The 19,732-nt window shown below is 37.7% G+C and overlaps 1 protein-coding gene across 1 annotated transcript in view; it reads left to right on the plus strand.

The window, feature by feature from the left end:
- LOC121325629 (C-terminal-binding protein 1) overlaps positions 1-19,732 on the plus strand; it is a 186,133-nt gene that overhangs the window by 40,269 nt on the left and 126,132 nt on the right. The window contains exon 2 of the mRNA XM_041268456.1: positions 366-541. Coding sequence (XP_041124390.1) covers positions 493-541 — 49 coding nt within the window. The 5' untranslated portion in view covers positions 366-492. The remainder of the gene's footprint in view (positions 1-365; positions 542-19,732) is intronic.

The following is a 19,732-nucleotide window of genomic DNA, read 5'->3' on the forward strand; positions in this document are numbered from 1 at the left end:
TGATTTCCACTAGTTCACCTCATCGCTACAAAATGGCATGTAAGCAAATGGCAAAATGCACCGCTGTTTCTCTTGCTACACAAAGCTGAAAATTGTTTTAGCTCTTGAAAAAAAATCTGAGTTGGACACAAGTCACAGAGAATTTGGTGTTTTCTGTTCTGGTGAGTATTGTTATTGTTACGATGCCCTGCAATCCCCTTGCTCCTTCAGTGACTTAAAAAGCTATTTGCAGACTGCCGAAGCTCATTTGCATAGCGGTTAAGACACTTGCTTGTTGTGTGCCATTTTGCTTCTGGAGAAATACAATACAGTGTCTGGAGCCAACATGTATTGCATTATATCTGAGCCTTGTTTTCATCTTGCAGCTGTGAAGTTGGCCGTTGCTAAAGGCATTCCTTGTGTTGCGTCACACCTGATTGTTGGCAGTTCTTCGAGGGGTCCTGCAGTGTAACGGCGCAGTGACGACCTTCCAGGCCCTCCCTCCCATCTCTCATGGACAAACACAAGGTGAAGAGGCAACGCCTGGATCGCATATTTGAAGGTCAGAAACTACCTGGGTATTCAGTCTTTATGCACAACCTGTTTGCATTCGTTATTGTGATGCTCATAGGCATTTATTTATTCTTGGCAGTTTTCAGTAGTGCTTAAACTATAGTGTTTCTTATGTGTAATTGTCTTAGGCTGTACAATAGGAGATGTTGAGCCATTCAAGTATAGGGCAGTGCTTAGTCGTGCCTCTCACACAGTGGCCTTTATGGTGTTGTCTCATTGCATTTTTTGCTACATGTTAAATTGCCCCTAGCGTTTGTCTTTGCAATGTTTTAGTCAAGCCTTTGTTAAAGATCCTTTTATCAATTTTTTAAGGTAATTTATATTACCTTTTTTTCAGTGCATGCAGTAGGCCTAACCTTTGAACTGATACAGGAAATGACATGGGAGATTGACCTTGTCCCCAACCTCTGATTTCCTGTATATCCTGGTTGATGATGATGATGTTATCCGGTCAGTTGGATCCGACTCTCAGCGATTCTATAGACCATCTCTCGCTATGCTTTCCAGTCTTGGACTTTCCCTTTCAGCTGTTCTATGCCTAAGGCAGTATCCGTTTTGATGGCGTCGAGCCACCGCGTTCTTTGGCGGCCTCGTCTTCTTGTTCCACTGACCATTCCAAGCATCATTGCTTTCTCCAATGAATCTGATCGCATCGTGTGACCAAAATAAGTGAGCCGGAGATATCCTGGTTACTGTTTGTTTATTTATTTATTTATTTGAACTCTTTGACAGGATAGCTGTTTATTACAGGTACAGTGGCAGTCAGGAAAGCACATGATATGTTTAATATTTTACATAGGGAAAGCAGGAGAATCCAGAATGGTCTTGAAAGCTATAATAGAACAACACTGCTATAAACCAAACCACAGCAGGCAAAACTGATAGATAGTAGATAGCTGTGAATCCTTAAAACGGGTTAATCTAGACAGCTGCTACACTTTTCAAACCTGATGCCTCACAGCTTTGCTGACAGAAAGAGAGTTTGTTTTCTATCATATCTAGACTGTAAATTTGAGGTTATTTTGTTATTGAAATGTAATATCTTCTTTCTCAGGCCTAGAGGCCTCCTGTTTTATTTTCATTGTTCAGCCGTTGTGTTACATTACTTCTGAGTATGTGGGGCTGACAGGGCTTTATATCAGCTGAGTGGGGGTTGGGCATTTCACATATGGCAACATAAATAAGTTGATGATTCAGTTTTACTAAAAGATTAAACAGTTACACTGTTCTGCTTTACATCATCGTGCCACTGGCTTAAAATAATACATACATAGTCAGAGGTGTGTAATTCATATCGCCCAGCGCCCGGGACAACAAGATTTGTGTGAGTGACTACCGTTATACTTTGCCCGTCGGACAAATACTTTTTTTCTTTTTTTTTTTTTTTGTCACAATGTTCTGTTGCTAGGAAAAAATCCCAGGGATTTCTAGGGAGCCGCGCAAGGTCCTGAAAACTCTAAACTGCGGAAGTCTCGCTCCTACAAATGAAAATGAAAAAAAAAAAGCGTAACTCTAAACCTCAAAGCAAAAATGTATACAGAGTACAGCTATCCTTTTAATTCACAAACCCTCCATCACACACAGTAACAGACATATTTAAATTGATGTGACAATACTGTAGTGCCCCCATTAGTGGGTGCGTTCTGTCAGGTCATATGTTTTTACTGTCACCACCTTTTTATAACCGTTTAGGTCCGGTACTGCAGATTGAAATAGAAAATAACCTGAAATTATTATTATACAGAGACTATAACCCGAAATTCTTATTATTATACAGAGAACCAATGCAGGATAAGGAGAGAACAAGCAATTTATTAAATACACAATAGTCAAAACAATGCTGTATGACGAGTGCAGTTTCGTTGAACAGTATAGATCGGAGCTAGCCTACTCTATTACCACGTAATTATCACTAAGGGGGAAGGGGGACTTATAATTAATTATTGTGAAAAATATCACTAATATTCAATTACAAGCAGTATAATAAATACGGTAACATTCAGTCTAAAATAAAGGAAAAGCAAGGTACATAAGTGAAAGATAATAAACATCTATAACACCGTGTAACAAATTTTTTTTTTTTGGTTCCTGGGTAGTAAGTGTTATTTCCTAATTGCTTATGCCTCAAAAGTATAGAAAATGGCTATTATTCCCCACAAACTTTGCTTTTGTGACCAGGACAGTGATATTTTGAAATGTACCTATTTTCCAGAACATTCCAGATAGATTCAGTGCTGAGTAAACTTGGAGTAACTTCTAGAACTTTCTAGAACTTTCCAGTAATATAAATAGTAGTATAAATACAGGGGCCTTAAGCCCACCAGTTCAGTTTAGTTCCAGCTGCCTAAGTGGATACATATCTGCATTTTTCTGAGATGGCATCAAGAGGCTGCAATGGTAGCATTCCTGATGTGTCTCCAAGGCGGTTTTACCAAGTTTCCCTGCTATCTTTGCCTTTGGGACAGCAGGGACACCAAGGCGCACTACCACAGGCGGGACTGGCCACAGCGGACCGAGTTCTCTGTGGGGAGGAACAACGTCAAGTGGGAGCCACTGGTGGACCCCCGGACGGTGCTGATGCCACCACTGCACATCAAATTGGGCCTTATGAAACAACTTGTCAGAGCTCTAGATAAGGAGTCGGCAGCCTTCAAGTACCTTCAAGACTTCTTCCCTAAGCTGTCTGAGGCAAAGGTCAAAGCCGGTGTCTTCGTCGGACCACAGATAAAGAAGATCCTGGAGTGCAATGAATTCCTCAAAAAGCTCACTAGTAAGGAGAAACTGGCTTGGAACAGCTTTGTCGCAGTGGTTCGGGGCTTCCTGGGCAATCACAAGGCCGAAAACTATGTGGAGCTGGTTGAGACTCTGGTGAAGAACTACGGCACAATGGGCTGTAGGATGTCCCTCAAAGTCCATATCCTTGATGTTCATCTTGATAAATTCAAGGAGAACATGGGAGCATACTCGGAGGAGCAAGGCGAGCACTTCCACCACGTTATAGTGGACTTTGCACGCCGCTACCAAGGACAGTATAACGAGAACATGATGGGAGACTACATTTGGGGGCTGATTCGTGAAAGTGATTTACAGTATAATCGTAAATCTCGAAAAATCTTTTAGTCATTTTTGTATTACTTTAGTATAAATACATGTTAATTTGGATTCATATGTTGTTTTTTTCTGACTTTATGTGAACGAAAAGACCGTTTTCTCATTGGAAATAGGTAAATTTCAAAATATCACTGTCCTGGTCACAAAAGCAAAGTTTGTGGGGAGTAATAGGCATTTTCTATACTTTTGAGGCATAAGCAATTAGGAAATAACACTTACTACCCAGGAACAAAAATTGTGTTAGATAGTGTAATTAATTATAATGATCTAATAATTAATATAAACAATATAAAAGAAGTTCACAAGGTACATATGCAATTATAGGGAAAATAAGTTCACAGAGTGTGCAATTGTAGAGGTTCACAGAGTCACCAGCGGGAGGGAGGAAAGATCAAGGCTGGCAAGAGAACTCTACTTTCCTGCATTCGCTGTCTGGCTCCAATGAATTTCAGCTTTTCGTTTCAGTCTCAACACGGCGATCAGGGCAGCATCCACTCTCACAGTCTCCTCAGTAAGACAGTGCACAACAAAAACCCTTTCTGTAAATATACATTTTAGAACAGTTCACGTTTCTAATCTTTCTTCTCGCAGCGCTATACTTTCGGCTTCCTTCACCTTGCTCCCCTTCTCTGACATTTTCCTTTTCCAGGCTATTTTTATACTTGCAGCACATAATTGGAAGCACCTGCATTTGCACGAGAGTCTGAAAATGCTTGCTGTCCCCAATCACTATACTAAGTGTGTATATTAAAAGCTAAGGCAGGGGTAATTACAATACTATTACATTGCCTTTGTCTGCAGTAGGAGCCCAGTAAAGTTTGTTCGCCAGCTCTAGGAAGAATATTTAACATAATAAAAATTACAAAACCTTTAAACTATTAGCAATTTATTTATTTTTCAAAAAGCTACTTAAATCGGGTGGTTGGCAGTAGGTTTGTAAAACTATAGATTGACTTCATTATTTATAATACAACTTTGAAAATTACTCTACAGCATTGCACTGTTATAAACTGCTACCTTCTCTGAATTCTGACTGGACTCTCCGCTGAGTACCCTCAGTCTCTCACAACTCAGGCTGCTGTGAGACCACCAGCGCAATGCCACTGAAATACCCACAAAACAAAATGATTTCTCTTTATGCAATGACCATATAGGAAACCACAACATGTTAAACAGGAGTCAGCGCCATTCTTCTGGGTAATGTAGTTTAAAAACCAATCGTTTAACTATTTCTTCTAGATTAGCATTAGCATTTGCAATTAGCGTTTTGGCTTGTTTATCAGGACAAATATCCACTGAAAGTATACCGTACTATACCTTCCTAAACCGCTGAGAATCTGAAGATTATTAAGAGATTATGATGAAATATACACCATGATTACCTAGTTTGAATGTAAAAAAAGTTTTAAAATGTACTTAATTTATTTATTTTTCTTTAGGATCTTTCTAGTTTAATTATTTTGCCGTGGTCATGCACAAAAATTAGATGGGCTCAGTTTTGGCAAAGTATGTTTGGAGGAAATTGAGTGAGTGCGCGTCTGTTCGCCCGCCAAAACCGTTTTTTCTCTCTCTCTCTCTCTCTCTCTCTTGCCCCTCTTCTTGAGCAGCCTGCTTCAGCCTGCTGCTAGCTTGTGTGATGAGGAAGTAATGGGCGGGTCACGTATGGGGAGGAGCTTGGCGCATTCATGGTCAATGGGGTACCCTAGTACGAATGGGCCAGTGGGTGAAGAGTGGGTGGAGTTGTGCTGCATAAAAGAGGCAGCTGCGGTGCCAGTGAATGAGTTGTGTGTGAGGAGCCTGAAAAACCCATCCATGAGAAAAGGGCATTCTGAAAGAGCGTATCCATTGAATCCATTGCCACGCACATTGGGTAATAAAAACAGCAGCTTTTACTGCTTGAACTTCACGCTGTTGTCTGCCTCTTCCTTTACCAGCCGGCCGCTACAGTAACAAATATAACAATCGTGGTACTATTTGAAAATGCTTCATTAAGTAGCTCTTTTAAGCAAGTGTAATACAAGTGCAGTATGCACTAATTTATGCCTAATTTCAAAACTGCAATTAAAGGCAACATAATAACGTACAGATTATAATGAATTAATAAATTATGTCTTCGTTGGACAACTATACATTTTTTTACATTTTAAGTACCATCATATTAGATACAGTACATAAATCCTTGTCCTGGTATATGTTCTGGTACATGAAACCTTTTAAATAATGTAGTACAGAGTAGACATTAAGTAATTGAATTTCATTAACTAAAGCTCAAGTTAAAACTACAAATCTTGATTGTAATTATTTTTTAATTTAACCCTGTCCTTCAACAGTGCTGATAGTCAGTGTATCTTTAGCGATCATTTCAACCGTTAAGTTCGTTATTCGTTCTTTTTTTGAGTGCATTTGGTAGAGAGAGCTGTAATGGTTTGTTGTGATTTACTGGTACTGCTGCTAAAGGCATACTCTCAGTCTCAGAGGCCTGAGGCTTGCAGCTGGGTCTGTCTCTGCAGGTAGGTAGGTTAACATTGTCCCTGTGCTGTTCATGTAGCTCAGTCTCTTATTGCAAAGTGTGGAGTTTACTGTTTTTGTGTCTGCTTTTTATATATAATATTTTTGCAGAAGTCTTCACCCCCTACCAGTAATGTCACATTTTGTTGAATTACAAATAATGTGTGCACAGTTTTTCAAACAAACTTTATTTATTCAAAGCTGTAGTGGTTAAACTGAACACTGTTATATGAGGAGGAGGTTAAATGTCAGCAAAACTTGCAAAGAAAATGTACAAAATGAAATTTACTGGTTGCATAAGTATTCAGCCCCTTAAGTCAGTACTTGGTAGAAGCAACTTTTGCAGCAATTATTGCTATGAGTCTTTTTGGATAGGTCTCTACTAGCTTTGCATAATAGAATGGTGACATTTTTGCCCATTCTTGCCACGAAAATTGCTCCAGTTCTGATAAGTTTGTTGGGGGTTGTCGATGGACTGCAATCATCAAGTCTCGCCATAAAGTTTCGATTGGATTCAAGTTAGGACTTTGACTGGGCCACTCAAGAACATTAATTCTCTTCTTGTTCAACCACTTCAGTATGGCTTTGGCTTTGCTCTTTGGGTCATTGTCCTGCTGAAATGTGAATTTCCTCCCCAGTTTCAGAGTCTTGGCTGATTCAAACAGCTTCAAGGATTCGCCTTTACTTTGCACCATCCATTCTCCCCTCTATCCCAACAAGCTTCCTAGTCCCTGCTGAAGAGAATCATAACATGATGCTGCACCAGCATGCTTGACAGTTGGGATGGTGTTGCCTGGGTGATGTGCAGTGTTGGGCTTGCGCCAGACGTAACACTTGGAATTTAGAGCGAAAAGTTAAATGTTTGTCTCGTCTGACCACAAAGCCTTTTACCACATGTCTGCAGTATCACCTACATGCTTTTTCGCAAACTCCATGCATGTTTTAAGATGAGACTTTTTGAGTAATGGCTTCTTTCTTGCCACCCGTCCATACAGTCCAGCTTTATGTAGGGACCGTCTTATTGTTGATGTGTGAACACTGACTCCCATCTCAGACACAAAACTTTTGGCTCGCCGTTGTTGGCTTCAGAGTGACATCCCGAACCAGTTTCCTGCTTGCCCGGCTGCTCAGTTTGGGAGGGCGACCTGATCTGGGGAGTTTCTGGGTGGTATGATGCAGCTTCCACTTCTTAGTGGTGGACTTCACTGTGCTGAGAGACATAATCAGCACCTTCTGAAATTTTCTTGTACCCTTCTCCTGCTGTTCTGTGCCTCCCTGCCTCTTTATCCCTGACTTGTTTCGAAAGCTCCTTGGCCTTCATGAGTTGTTTTGTTGGACCGCTATGTGATTTGCAGCTTGAAAGTTGTTATATATCTGAGGGAAATTATCTACGAGTTAAACCACTTTGAGTACACACAGGCTGAAACCACTTCACTAATTTTATGCACCTGAGCTGATTTAGGGTTGCAGTAGCAAAGGGGTTGAATACTTGTGCAACTGAGATTAATCTGTTTTTCTCTGTAAATCTTGCTTATTTATATTCTATGTGCATTTTTTAACTTTATCAATGTGGAGTAGTTTGTGTAGATCCTACATGTAAAGTCTAATTTGAGTCATGGTGTACGCTCAGGTGTGTGTGTGTGTGTGTGTGTGTGTGTGTGTGTGGTGTGTGTGTGTGTGTATGTTGCTGTCTCTGGTCTTAATTAAACTGAATAATGAAATACAGTTTAAGTACGTGCAATGGTGCATTCCAAGCACCTCCGTTTCCCTCAGCTACAGTATTGTATCACCCTGCACTTGTAAGAACACCTGCTTTTTTAATTATGTCAGGAGTAATTTAGAGCCATAGAAAGAGATCATTATTTATTTATTTATAGCAATACGTTGGGCTACAGCGGCAGGCTTAGCGTGGTTAATGGGTCTGTTCAGACCATTATATTTTTTGCAATACAGAAGATAAATGATATATTTAGTAATTTTATAAATGATCAACCATTTTCTAATCAAATATTCGAATAAACGATTACACGTGACCACCCCCAAAAACAATGTAGATTTTAAAAAGGTTTTTTCTTATGATAAAATATGTGTTTACAGTAATGTGTGGTTCTGTACTTGCTGCCATGCTTTGGAATATCTTTTGATCTGAGGCTGTTTTTAACAAACGCATACCGGGACTCAGTCATTTAATTTATTTTCTGTAGCAAGTAAATGTAAAAAGACATACATTGTCTCCACTAGGCTGGTAAAACCAGGACACCTCACCAGACAGATGTTAGGTGCTTAAGACTGATTACACTCTAGCCGCCATCACAACAATGAGTCAGTGGCGCCAGCTTTCAAAGCACAACAGTCAGTGATTCTTATACAATCTGACATTCAAGTATTGGATGCAGCAGGGCAGATCAAACGTTTTGGTTGCAGCATGGTTATTTTAAGAATGCTGCCATTTCCAATAATACTGTGAACTGGGGAAGATAGTTATCAACGTTTTTGCCTAGACTTTCTTTTAGTATTGATTAAAGTATGTAGTATTGAAGTTGACATTCTATTACAATGACTTGTCACCATTCAACCATTGCTCTCCCCCTTACTGTCACTTTAACTATAGCTATTTTAGGTTTTAAGCAGTTTAAGTGTTAATTACAGCTCTACGGTTCACATAAAGTGAACTCGGACAGGATGTCTGGTGCCTCTTTTTGATATTGTGAAAGTGCAAAAATCTCCATTATCCAGTCCTGAAAACCTGCTCTCCCACCGAGAACTAGTTCAGCCGTGCTGATTGCTTTAAAATGGCAGAGAACGTGTTCATAGAACACAGCTCCGGCCCTCACTCTTGAGAAGAGGGATAGAAAGCCTCATTAAGAAAGGACATTATAATTATAATTATCAGTCCGGGATGACATGAAGCAAAACTCTTATCATCCGGCTGTAAGAGAGGAGGAGCAAAGTCTATTTATTGAAATGACAGTAAAAACAACCTCACATCAAGACTGAAGGTTATAAAAATATAAGCAGGATTGCACTAGAGGCTCTGACATGCTCTAAGAGCTCATTGTCCCAACCACATTTTTGTTGTGGTTAATGTGGTTATTATTATTATTATTATTTGAATTAAAATGCTGAATGATCTTCAAATATAACACTGTAGCTGAATGTTGAGGGAAGTGTATTCAGAAAGGTATCTGTATTTTCATGAAAATACAGGTACAACATTAAACATTTGTCAAGATTTTACATTACTGAAATCGTCAAGACTTTGGAGTCTTTGTTGAGCAGAAACTTGAGTTCCCTGGGCACTCGTCTGTGCACGTCTGTCCCAAGAGTGTGTGGTAAGCAAACGTGGTAAAGCTGCTCTTTTAACTAACAGACTGTAGAAACAAACTAAACAGCTAAACCTAGAGAGAGATTCATCTGTACTGAGGGGCACTAAGTCTCTGTAAACAGTGTGGGTGTTGTCTTGCTCTGAGGAACTCTTATATATCTGAGCTTGTTTTTTGATGTTCTCGTTGACTAACTTAATATATAAGAAAGATTAGGCTTCCTTTTACTGTTTTAAGTTGGTCCTTCTGAATCTAGTCATACACACCTGTGTTGCCTTGGGATAACACCGACACATTTGAAGATTGTCTGCAGCGATAGAGAGGAATTCCAATTCTAGCCTCATTAAAATAAAATTCATTAAAAGGGATTTTAATCTTTCAATCAGTTTTTTGTATTTTCTTTCTCTCTCTGTGTATGTGTGTGCATTTTGTTAAAAAACAATTGGGGCAAGATCATTAAATGCTTAAGAATTGTCTTACCGCACGGCTATGACATCATAGACCAACTTACTTACCTGATCTATTAATATTACTACGCCTTAATAGTAACAATTATCTAGACTGTTTCGTTAGGTAAAAATGTCAACATACAACTGAAACAGCATTTAAGTCACTTTTTTCCCATCTCTGTCACTAAGAATTACAGAAAAATTGGCAAATATACTGGTATTTATTTAGTCAAAGAATAGAACAAAGAAAACTCCAAGGCAAGCAGTAGCAGCAACAGTATTCAAAAGCCATCTGAGAAATCACCACGCAAGTCTCACTCAGCATGTAATATGGTATGCAGCAGCAGCATCTACTTATTAAAATATCGCCTTATAAAACTGACTCGAGAGCATGCAATGTTTAAACTAGACAAAACAGAGACATCTCACCACTACCCTCTGATTTCAGAAACATATTTAAAACAATATTAAGTTGCTTAACACAGTACATGTATATGAGATACAGCCTGTTGAATTTGGTGGAGTGGGTTGGGAGGGGATGGGATTCTCCTGCTTGAAGCCTGCGCCTATTCCAAAGTAATAAGGTACCACGGGAGCAGAATTGCATGGTAATATCAGCAGCAGCAGCCGACAGAAACTTCTGCATGTTTCTCAATGTGTACAGGCAATGATTTAGGATCATTAAGGATGTCAAAGATTCATTTTGTTCTTGCATAATCTTACAAATAATGTAAGTGTAGTGTCATGTCTGCTGCGTTTTGCAGATTTTCATGTACTCTTTTTATTCTGTCTTATTTATTTTCTGTTTACTCTGCACACACTCTTAACTCAGGGGAGACATTAGGAGGACAGAGATATTATAAACTCCTAGTGGTTTATGTTCGAGCACTGGACGAGCTGTAAGTATGTCGGTATAACCTTTATTTAATCGGAAAGAAAGACACTCAAGACTCATTCATTTCAAGTTTTACGAATCAGAGCAATGCTCTTTCGCTTTATTAAAATGTTTTTAATATTGGAAAGATAGGTTGATCAGACCTCCAAATTCCAACACATGCAGTCTACAAGCACCCACTTCTATATTTCAGTTTCATTCAATATAACACTCTCTTAAAACCAAAACATAGTTTCAAAACCTTATAGCAATGCAACCAATACATGTAAGATATAACAATGTTAGTAATATGCTTACCTCCTATTATAAGGAAAAGTAGCGTGAACAAAGGAATCAGTCTGGTGGAGATCTGCAAGTGATGGACCACTTCACCCTGTCAAGCAAAGGTATTGAATGTGGTACCTCATTGTAAAAGACATGTGGTTTTATAGATTTTTGTCTCCATTGAAATACATGGAGAGACTTTATCAAGTCCAATTCTTATCTCTTTGGCACACAACAGCCTAAAAATTTAGAGCCTTGTGTCAGCAATTTTTCAAGATATGACACCTGGTCCACACATCCGATCATGATCTCACCCGCTCATTTCTCGACCCCTCCTTTATCTAAAAAGTAAGGTGAAATAATATTATTTTGAATATATGAGTGTTGTCTGAAATATATACAACACTATTAGTTATGATTATATTGATTATATGTATTAATGTCTGAGTATATATTCCCTCATGTCATTCTGTTCTTCAAATTAGTTTTCCTTCTCTCTTTACAGGCGTGTGCTTAACAGATATTATAGGGAACTTCCATCTTATGTTTTTCTAATATAGCGTTTCTCTTCATGGATAATCTATTTGTTTTTTATTTAAGTGTAAGATTGTAATGTCTCTGTCCTATGAGTTTCCTAACAGCACGAATGCAGCTGAACTGCGGACGACCTTTTTTTTTTTCAGCGGCACACAAACCAGCTAAAACCGGTTCACTAGTTGTGCGCTTAGCTTTCCAATTTCCAGCGATAATGAAGATTTTTTCCAATTTTTCTATGGTGAGGAGGCACTCTAACCTTGACGCTGTTTGATAAGAGAACTCCGCTCTTCATCCCAACTATCCCTTCACTTTCTGGCACGACTTTAAGACAGGCTCACAGCAAGTTATAAAGTTTACCTTCTTAAAACCCATCTTCTATTCTTTTTAAAATTACTTTTTATTATTTGTTTAAGCTTCTTATTTTATATTTCAAACAACATCTCTTTATGTTGCATCATCTTTTAACTCAGAGTCAAACTAGACAGTTTACTCCCTCTAGAACACGATTACTAACTATTTTAAATGCAAACCTATCTTGACGAGAAACAATTTCATGTATATTATTATAACAGGCAGTGTTAAGCATATGGTCGTACACGCACACATAGTTTATAGTAAAAAGCAAGCATATTAAACCTTATTTCAACATTTAACAACATTTTCTTAGGCTAAAAAGGGTGCTTCAGAATCTTAGCATTCAATCCTGGAAATCAAGCCCAACTTGATAAGAAACCACTCAAAGACTGGCCACTGCCCAAAAGCTGGCTATGTATCAAATTATACCAGTTTCTACTGCATGATTTTTTATATAAAGAAAATACATAAGTTTCACAATTACTGACTGAAACAGCATTAAGCGTTACTTTTGATTACACACTTACATAACACATATTATTGCATTAATACATTTAATTTTAAATATGCACAAAGTGAAGGGTTTCAGCTCGCTCCCAGCAAGACTCCACTTCGGTCTCAGGTTCCACTCGGGTAGGCTCAGTGAACACGATAATAGGCTCTCGAATCCATCGTCTCGCATCACAGGTGTGAGCTGCCATGGCCTTGACTTCGTACCTACAAGACACTCGTACACGCTTAGCAGGGACACCTTCCTCACATTCCAATTTTCCCAGATGCGCCCATTTTACTAAGTGACCCTTTCACAACTCATGCATTCAATCCTCTTAATATCTTTTTGGGTTTACATTTAAATGAGAGAAAGAAACACCTACAGAATCATTGCATTCAAACAAGATTCTACAGTGTTTAGCCAAATGACTGCATGCCGGACAAAGTCTGAGCCCAGTCACTGATCACTGCTTTATTTTTGTAAATATTTGGTGTAAGTAGTTGTTTCTAGAGTCAGAGACACTGGTGATGCCCTGCCAGCCAACTTGGTAAAGCTGCTCTTTAACTATAACTATTTTAGGTTTTTAGATGTTTTGTTTGTCAAGGCAGTTTATGATTTTAGATGTTAGCTAATTAACGCAAACTGTACAGTTGATCCACCTTGTGCACAGTGTGCTTTAGAATCTCTGCCGTATAGCAATTGACAATTGACTGTTTCAATTAACTGAGGTCAACAAATGTCCTCTGAGAGCTGGGCTTAATATCCAGTATAAGTGCTTTGTGCATTTACGCTAGATCCAGTGCTTTGTCACTCTACATTTAAAACCAAAAATATACTGTGTATGAAAGAATATGATTTTCAGTTTATGATGTTTTTTGTACCTTCACGGATAGTTCTGGATTACATACCCAGAGCGTTAATAATAATATTCAGTGGTTTTCTGGAGAGTTGCACACCTACATTTAAGCACTAGAGGGAGCTGTTTGATTTTTAATGCTTGGCTTGTATTTCTGAAGATGTTGTCCTTTTGTAAGAGTAAAAGCAATACGGCAGCTTGAAAGCATCCATACCTTTAATTGGTGCATGAAGAAAATCCGTACAGCTGTTTAAACATGACCCTGTTAGCGATTGTCAAACCTCAAGAGTGATCATTACAGTAGCCCCTCTTCATGTAGTACCTTATCTAGTCATGTTATTAATCTGCAAAGCATCTTGCATCAAACACACTGACCTTTTATATTGCACACAACCTTAACACATTTACAGTAGTGTCCACATTTATTAGAACACCTTAAGATTTGTCATTTACAACATATCCTTTATTTACCTACCTCCATGAAAACCTCTGGGTCTGAGAATTTACATTTTTGGTCAGTAATCAGTAATATAGAAACAACAGGCACTTGTGGTGTGAAAATGTTAGACCACTTTGTGCTTTAATTAGTCATCTTAAACAACTTGTGAAAAGTCTCATCCATTTTACCATTTGTAGCCATGTATTACTTTTCTCTTAATGTTTTAAATGACTTGCATGGCTGGTCTATTGAAGTCATCAATTAAATTAGACAATCGCAAATTGTCTGTTTTGACAATTTCCCAAGTTTTTCAGTTAGTGGTTAGATTTAATCGGCTACTGTAGAGTTTAAAAAAATAATAATAAAAAATGCACCTGAGGGATTCCAGAGTGGCTTGCCTGCTAAAGGCACATGGGTGGTGTGCAGAGCTGGATTATTTTTAACTACAACTCTAACCAATACTCGCTTTTCAAGGGGGGGGTGGTAGCAAGCAGGGTGTTTCAGAGTTCATTTGAGTTTAACTCTTTCAGCGATTATTAACTTTGCATACCATAGGTTAATTTATTAAAAAACATCTACAGAAAACTACATTTAAAAAAAATAAAAAAGTGTGTCTGTGGAACAGTCCCTGTTGACGGATAGGTGTCGGTTTTCAGAATGGTGACGTTAAGCTCACCTGTTATTACAGTAGATCTTTCGAGTATTGCAAAGCTACTGTACTGTGAACTAAATGGTGATTAACTTGTTAAGGTATTCCCAGAAGGAAGTGAGCCCTTCAGAACATTCTGACATGAAAATACACAGTCATATTTGGATTTCTAATTTAAACTGTACTGTAGGCAAGCTTTGTCGTTAGTGGCAGGGTTTTCTATATAATGTGCCTTGTTTTCTGTACATGTTTCTGTTAAAGCAGCTGTATTTCTTGTAGTGCTGCTGGTTTCAGGAAGTTAATGTGACCATATAACTGCACTGAAGCACATTATTTATACAAGTATATAAGGTTCTCCCTGAGATAGACCGCAACCTTTTATTTGCATCTCTAAATGTGAAGTACCAGTCTGCACACATTATAATGCAAAACTGGTATGAGGACAGCTGACTGGTGTTGATCAAATGCAAATGTCCAATGTTACAGTGCCTGCTTTGAAAGAGCACCCTTCCTCCATTCCTCCCTTATTATCCCCCCCACAGCAATATGGTGTGTGATCTCATCAGGGACACTGTGCATACTGGAAATGAGTGTTTCGATAGGTCCCTGTTTAGACTTGCTTAATATACACATATGTGAATACTACTTAATTCAGAGATAGCTAAAGAACCATACTCTTGGAGAACAATATGTAAAAAATAAATAGAAGCATTCCAGACTGTAACCTTAAACAGGTTTACTATAGTAAACTCAAACGAAAGAAGCAGACTAAATAGCAGTTCATTTTGACTGTGCTTTCCACCAAAGACAAACATTTGCTCTTGGATACATTCCAATCCCAGAAACTCAAATGGGACTGCATGCTTCACGGAGCCATGTGTAGCTCAAGAGCCGCACGTTGGGCAGCCGTAGCTTCATTATTTGCAGCTTGTACAGTAGTTGAGGTAAGGTAGTGTGGCTTTGTTTGAAACTCCACTGTCTGTAAATGAGTGTGAGGTCAGGATGCTATCTTCACGCAACTTCTGGGAGGGACAGACTTCCCGATGTAGCAGTCCTCCCTGGAAACCAGTCCCTGGTAGCTGGCAGGATGGTGATAATGAAAGAGTGACAGTGAAAGTGACATTGGCTGGTTTGGAGACTAATGCACTAATTTTCTATTGTAAACTCATTTCAGACTTTCATTAACCATTAACTGTTACCTGATGACCCTGAGATAATAATTAATCTGTTGGTAGGCTCCCACACCCAAAAAAATAATAATTAACCCTGGAGTCCTTTTGTATGAAAGAATAATATATATTTTTTAATTGTAGGAATGTTCAGTTATGAAAACAATACTACAAAAAATAAAATTTAGAATGCATAACACTATTGGGATGTATACCAAAAGTGCCAAATTATTTTGTCTGCCTTATTTTCCAAGTTGAGTGAATCAATTATATATAACATTGCAATCTTAAAAAAAAAAAATTAAAATAAAAAAAAAACAGCCAGTTATGCTTTCAGCTGTTGGTTAAACTGGCACATTTCACTGTAATGGTCAGATTTCCTGGTTCGAAGTTTCGCATTTATTTTAATCCCTTGGTTAGCACTAATTTAAGTTTGTTTTTTAATAACTGTTAGTTGTCAAAACCATGTAACCTTGTTTTGTGTGAGTCCTGAATTGGGCAAATAAAAAATAAATAAATAAAAAGTGTGTATTCTGGAAATCAGATACTATTATAGGCAGGTGTTTCTTAATTTGCACAACATCTGCCAACAGCATTTTTTTTTTTTTTTTGCTGCTGCTGCTGCAGATGGCCGTGTTTCTGTATAATGCTGTTGTTAAAACACTTATGCTTTTAGTTTGCCATTCTTTTTGAGTCTCTGTTTTTCACAGCAGGTCATTTATCACATATTTAGTGTCAGTTTAGATTATTTGTTTATATAATATATATATATTAATATATATATATATATATATATATATATATAATATATATATCAATTTATTCCAGATCATAATACATACAAGTAGCAGCAGCTGCAGCTGGGCTGTCATTCTCAGTGATTTGAATAGATTGTGTGACCCTCCTTTCTGAGACGCAGTGCGAATATTCAGAATCTCCAATTGGAATTTGGGGCTGTTCAATTCAAGGCAGAGTGGCCACACTGTTTAGCAGGGATTTGATAATAAAGATAATGCATTTGGGTTCCATGGAAACGGCTTTGTTGTCTATTAATTTGGTTTTTGGGGAGGTGAATAAAAGGGGCAGGAGTTGTAATTGTATGGCTCTGTGGAGCAGTGATTATGAATCTTGCTGCAATAGTGGCTCAGTGCCTGGTAAAATATTTGTAAGGTCAACATTATGTTTTGCTTTGTTCTATCAGTATTGAGAAAACAAAAATCAGCAGAATTATTTGATAAAATGTAGAGTCTGTAACGATAACATATTAAAATAGAAAGGGGTATTTTTTGTCTTAGGGAAGAGGGTACAACAAGTCTGTTTTCTTGAATCAGTATTGTTTGGTTTGACTCATTCTTAGACTATTAAAAGAATGTTTAAAATACTTGTCCATTCTACATTGTAAATATTAGTTATATTAATAATGTGTGGTATCAAACGTTTGTTTGTTATTAAAGTATGTTTTCTAATAGTCATCTGTCTCTACATTACTCGTCTAGACAGACCTTGGTACCCCTGTAAAAGACAATGGCCCACAAACTGTTTGCGTGGCGTTTTTCTTGAGTTACGTTAACTAGAAGTATTAATCCTCTTATCTGATACCGTAATCCTCTTCTATTGATTTCGTTTTTGAAATGATTGGCAGTATCTTTTATAAACCGTATCATTTTTCAAAAAGCAAGAACTATGTAGCTTTTCTTCTCTTTTACCTAATGGCAATGCTGCTGTTTTAGAAATGTTCTAAATGAATGCAGAATGCTTCTGTTCACATTTTACTCACCCTGTCGGAAATGTTTATTTGCACTCAATAGGCAGGAAAGCTAAATGATTCACTCAGTGGCTTCCTTTGTGTCAGAATATTTAACTGCTAGCACATGTTTAATAGATAATGTAATGAAATGTGTCTGGCCTTGCTGTGCGTGGGGGTTGATGATTTACTGATTTTTTTTCCCCAATTACTGTGTCATGGTGTGCTATATTTGAATATTTTGGCATTGTTAATTGGAAGAAGCAGTACATTGATGGAAGGATACTTTAACTCTGAACTACTGTGTCTTGGTTATGTGATTTTTTTTGATTTCGACATTATACCCATACTTAATATGGTACAAGAAGATGGTAATTAAACACAGCTGCACCCATTGCTCTTATAAAAGTTTCCCATAAAAGCATAGCAAAGTGTAGTAAAGCACACAGCAAAGCATGGTAAAGCACAGGTAAGCATGGTAAAGCCCAGAGAGGTACAGCATGGTAAAGAATATTATAAAACATGACAAACCACAGAAAACTAGAACATGATAAATGCATTACCATCAGAAAAGCATAGGAAAACTGAAAAATGTACTGCGCAGAACTTCTTTCAAAGCGGCAGGGTGCCAGGGTTTCCAGGTTCTTCATTTTTCCCTGACACGTATTGTTTTTTGCCTGTAATATGTCATGTTAATCTAGTGAAATATGAGCCTCTTCCTCAAAGCTTTGTCCTGGAAAGGCACTTTTGCCCACCTGACTGTACAATTCTGGGACAAAAGGTTATTTTTATAAAACATTGTCCAACAGATTTGACAGAAATATTGCACATGGGATGCTGCTGAACATGTACAGAAGAGCCCTTTGTGTTTCTCTGCTGCAGTCACTGCACCTTGCTCCCGCTTTCCTTTGCTGGGTAAAGCACTTTTGGACACTGCAGTGCATGCAATGTTCAGTGTGGATGAAAAATGTGTGTTCATAGCACAGCCACTGCTGCTACCTGCCCTTTTATAGGACCTGATTCCACAGGGAAGCTCATTGGTGACATACTGATGTTCTTACAAAGTATCTCTGTTACAGATTAATTGCAGAATGGTATTCATTTGTTAATAATAAATCTGATCAATGCTATAATCTCTTATAAAACGTTGTATAGTGCAATGTATAACAGGATGTATATTTTTGGTCAACATGTCTACGGTACAGTAACAATGGGGATAGTTTGTGTTTACAAGTACAGTATTTATAGTGCAAACTGCACTTTTGAATGCAAAAATAAATAAGTAAAAATATAAAATAAAAATATGCCTCTGAAAACATGATTTCCAAAGAATTTGGTCACAGAAAAGAGAACAAACAGGCATTTTACAGATTGATTATTTCACCAAAAGAAAGTAAATGTAGGAGATGTTGTTTTGTGTTCCTTTCTAATTCTGTTTTATTTTTTGCATTTATCTGTTATGGTAAGGGCAACAATGAAGGATATATATATATATATATATATATATATATATATATATATATATATATATATATATATATATATATATAGTGATCTATTGCCCTCCAGTCACACGTTTTCCTTCTTCAAATAAACGCTTGAAACACGGGATACCAAGAAATGCCGTAGCGTGTGTTTATTGTTTACAATATTAAAAAGAAAAATAAACAAAACAAAACCTAACCCGTTCTCAGGCCCTAGCTAAACAGTTCTTTCTCTAACTAATAATGAGGCAGGCTAAGCCTGTTCCCTCGTCGTCAAAACCAATTCACAATCCAAATCATAATCCTAAATAACTTTTCCAATAGTTTGTTTTTCCAGTTTCACTGTAATCCGCTTGCTCCTACTATCACCCACACCAAACACACACACACACACTCACACCATTTTAAACATTAATTAACTTGCTAAATAGTCAATTAAATAAACCTGGAGTCATCCTGAGTCCTATAACCACTACCAGGTCCTAGTGCCCCCACCCCATGTATGGTGTCTGCACAATAAGTATTTTAAACCTGATTTAACTACTTTTAAATCACCCTTATTTAACACACCATCATCATTTACCAGGGTATTCATTAACCCATTTTTAGTTTTTAATCCCAAACACTTAACATTAATTACTTTGTTTACCACCCAGTTAGTTTACATTGCCTTTTCCACTTTTTTTTATTATTATTAATACTAGTAATGACATACTGTAATAATAAAGAATCAAAAAGTAAAACAGTACTAATATTATTAATAGTTTAGCGAATGCCTTTATCCAAGGCGACTTCCTTAACTCACTCCAGCAGCTTATAGTGTTCGTTTTGAATTGTTCTTTTACTGTAGCGAACAAAAGGCTTTGGACCCAAACAGGGTTGTTACAGCGAGGGTGTACTGTATT

The sequence above is a fragment of the Polyodon spathula genome, chromosome 1, assembly GCF_017654505.1.
Source record: "Polyodon spathula isolate WHYD16114869_AA chromosome 1, ASM1765450v1, whole genome shotgun sequence".
Lineage (NCBI taxonomy): Eukaryota > Metazoa > Chordata > Actinopteri > Acipenseriformes > Polyodontidae > Polyodon > Polyodon spathula.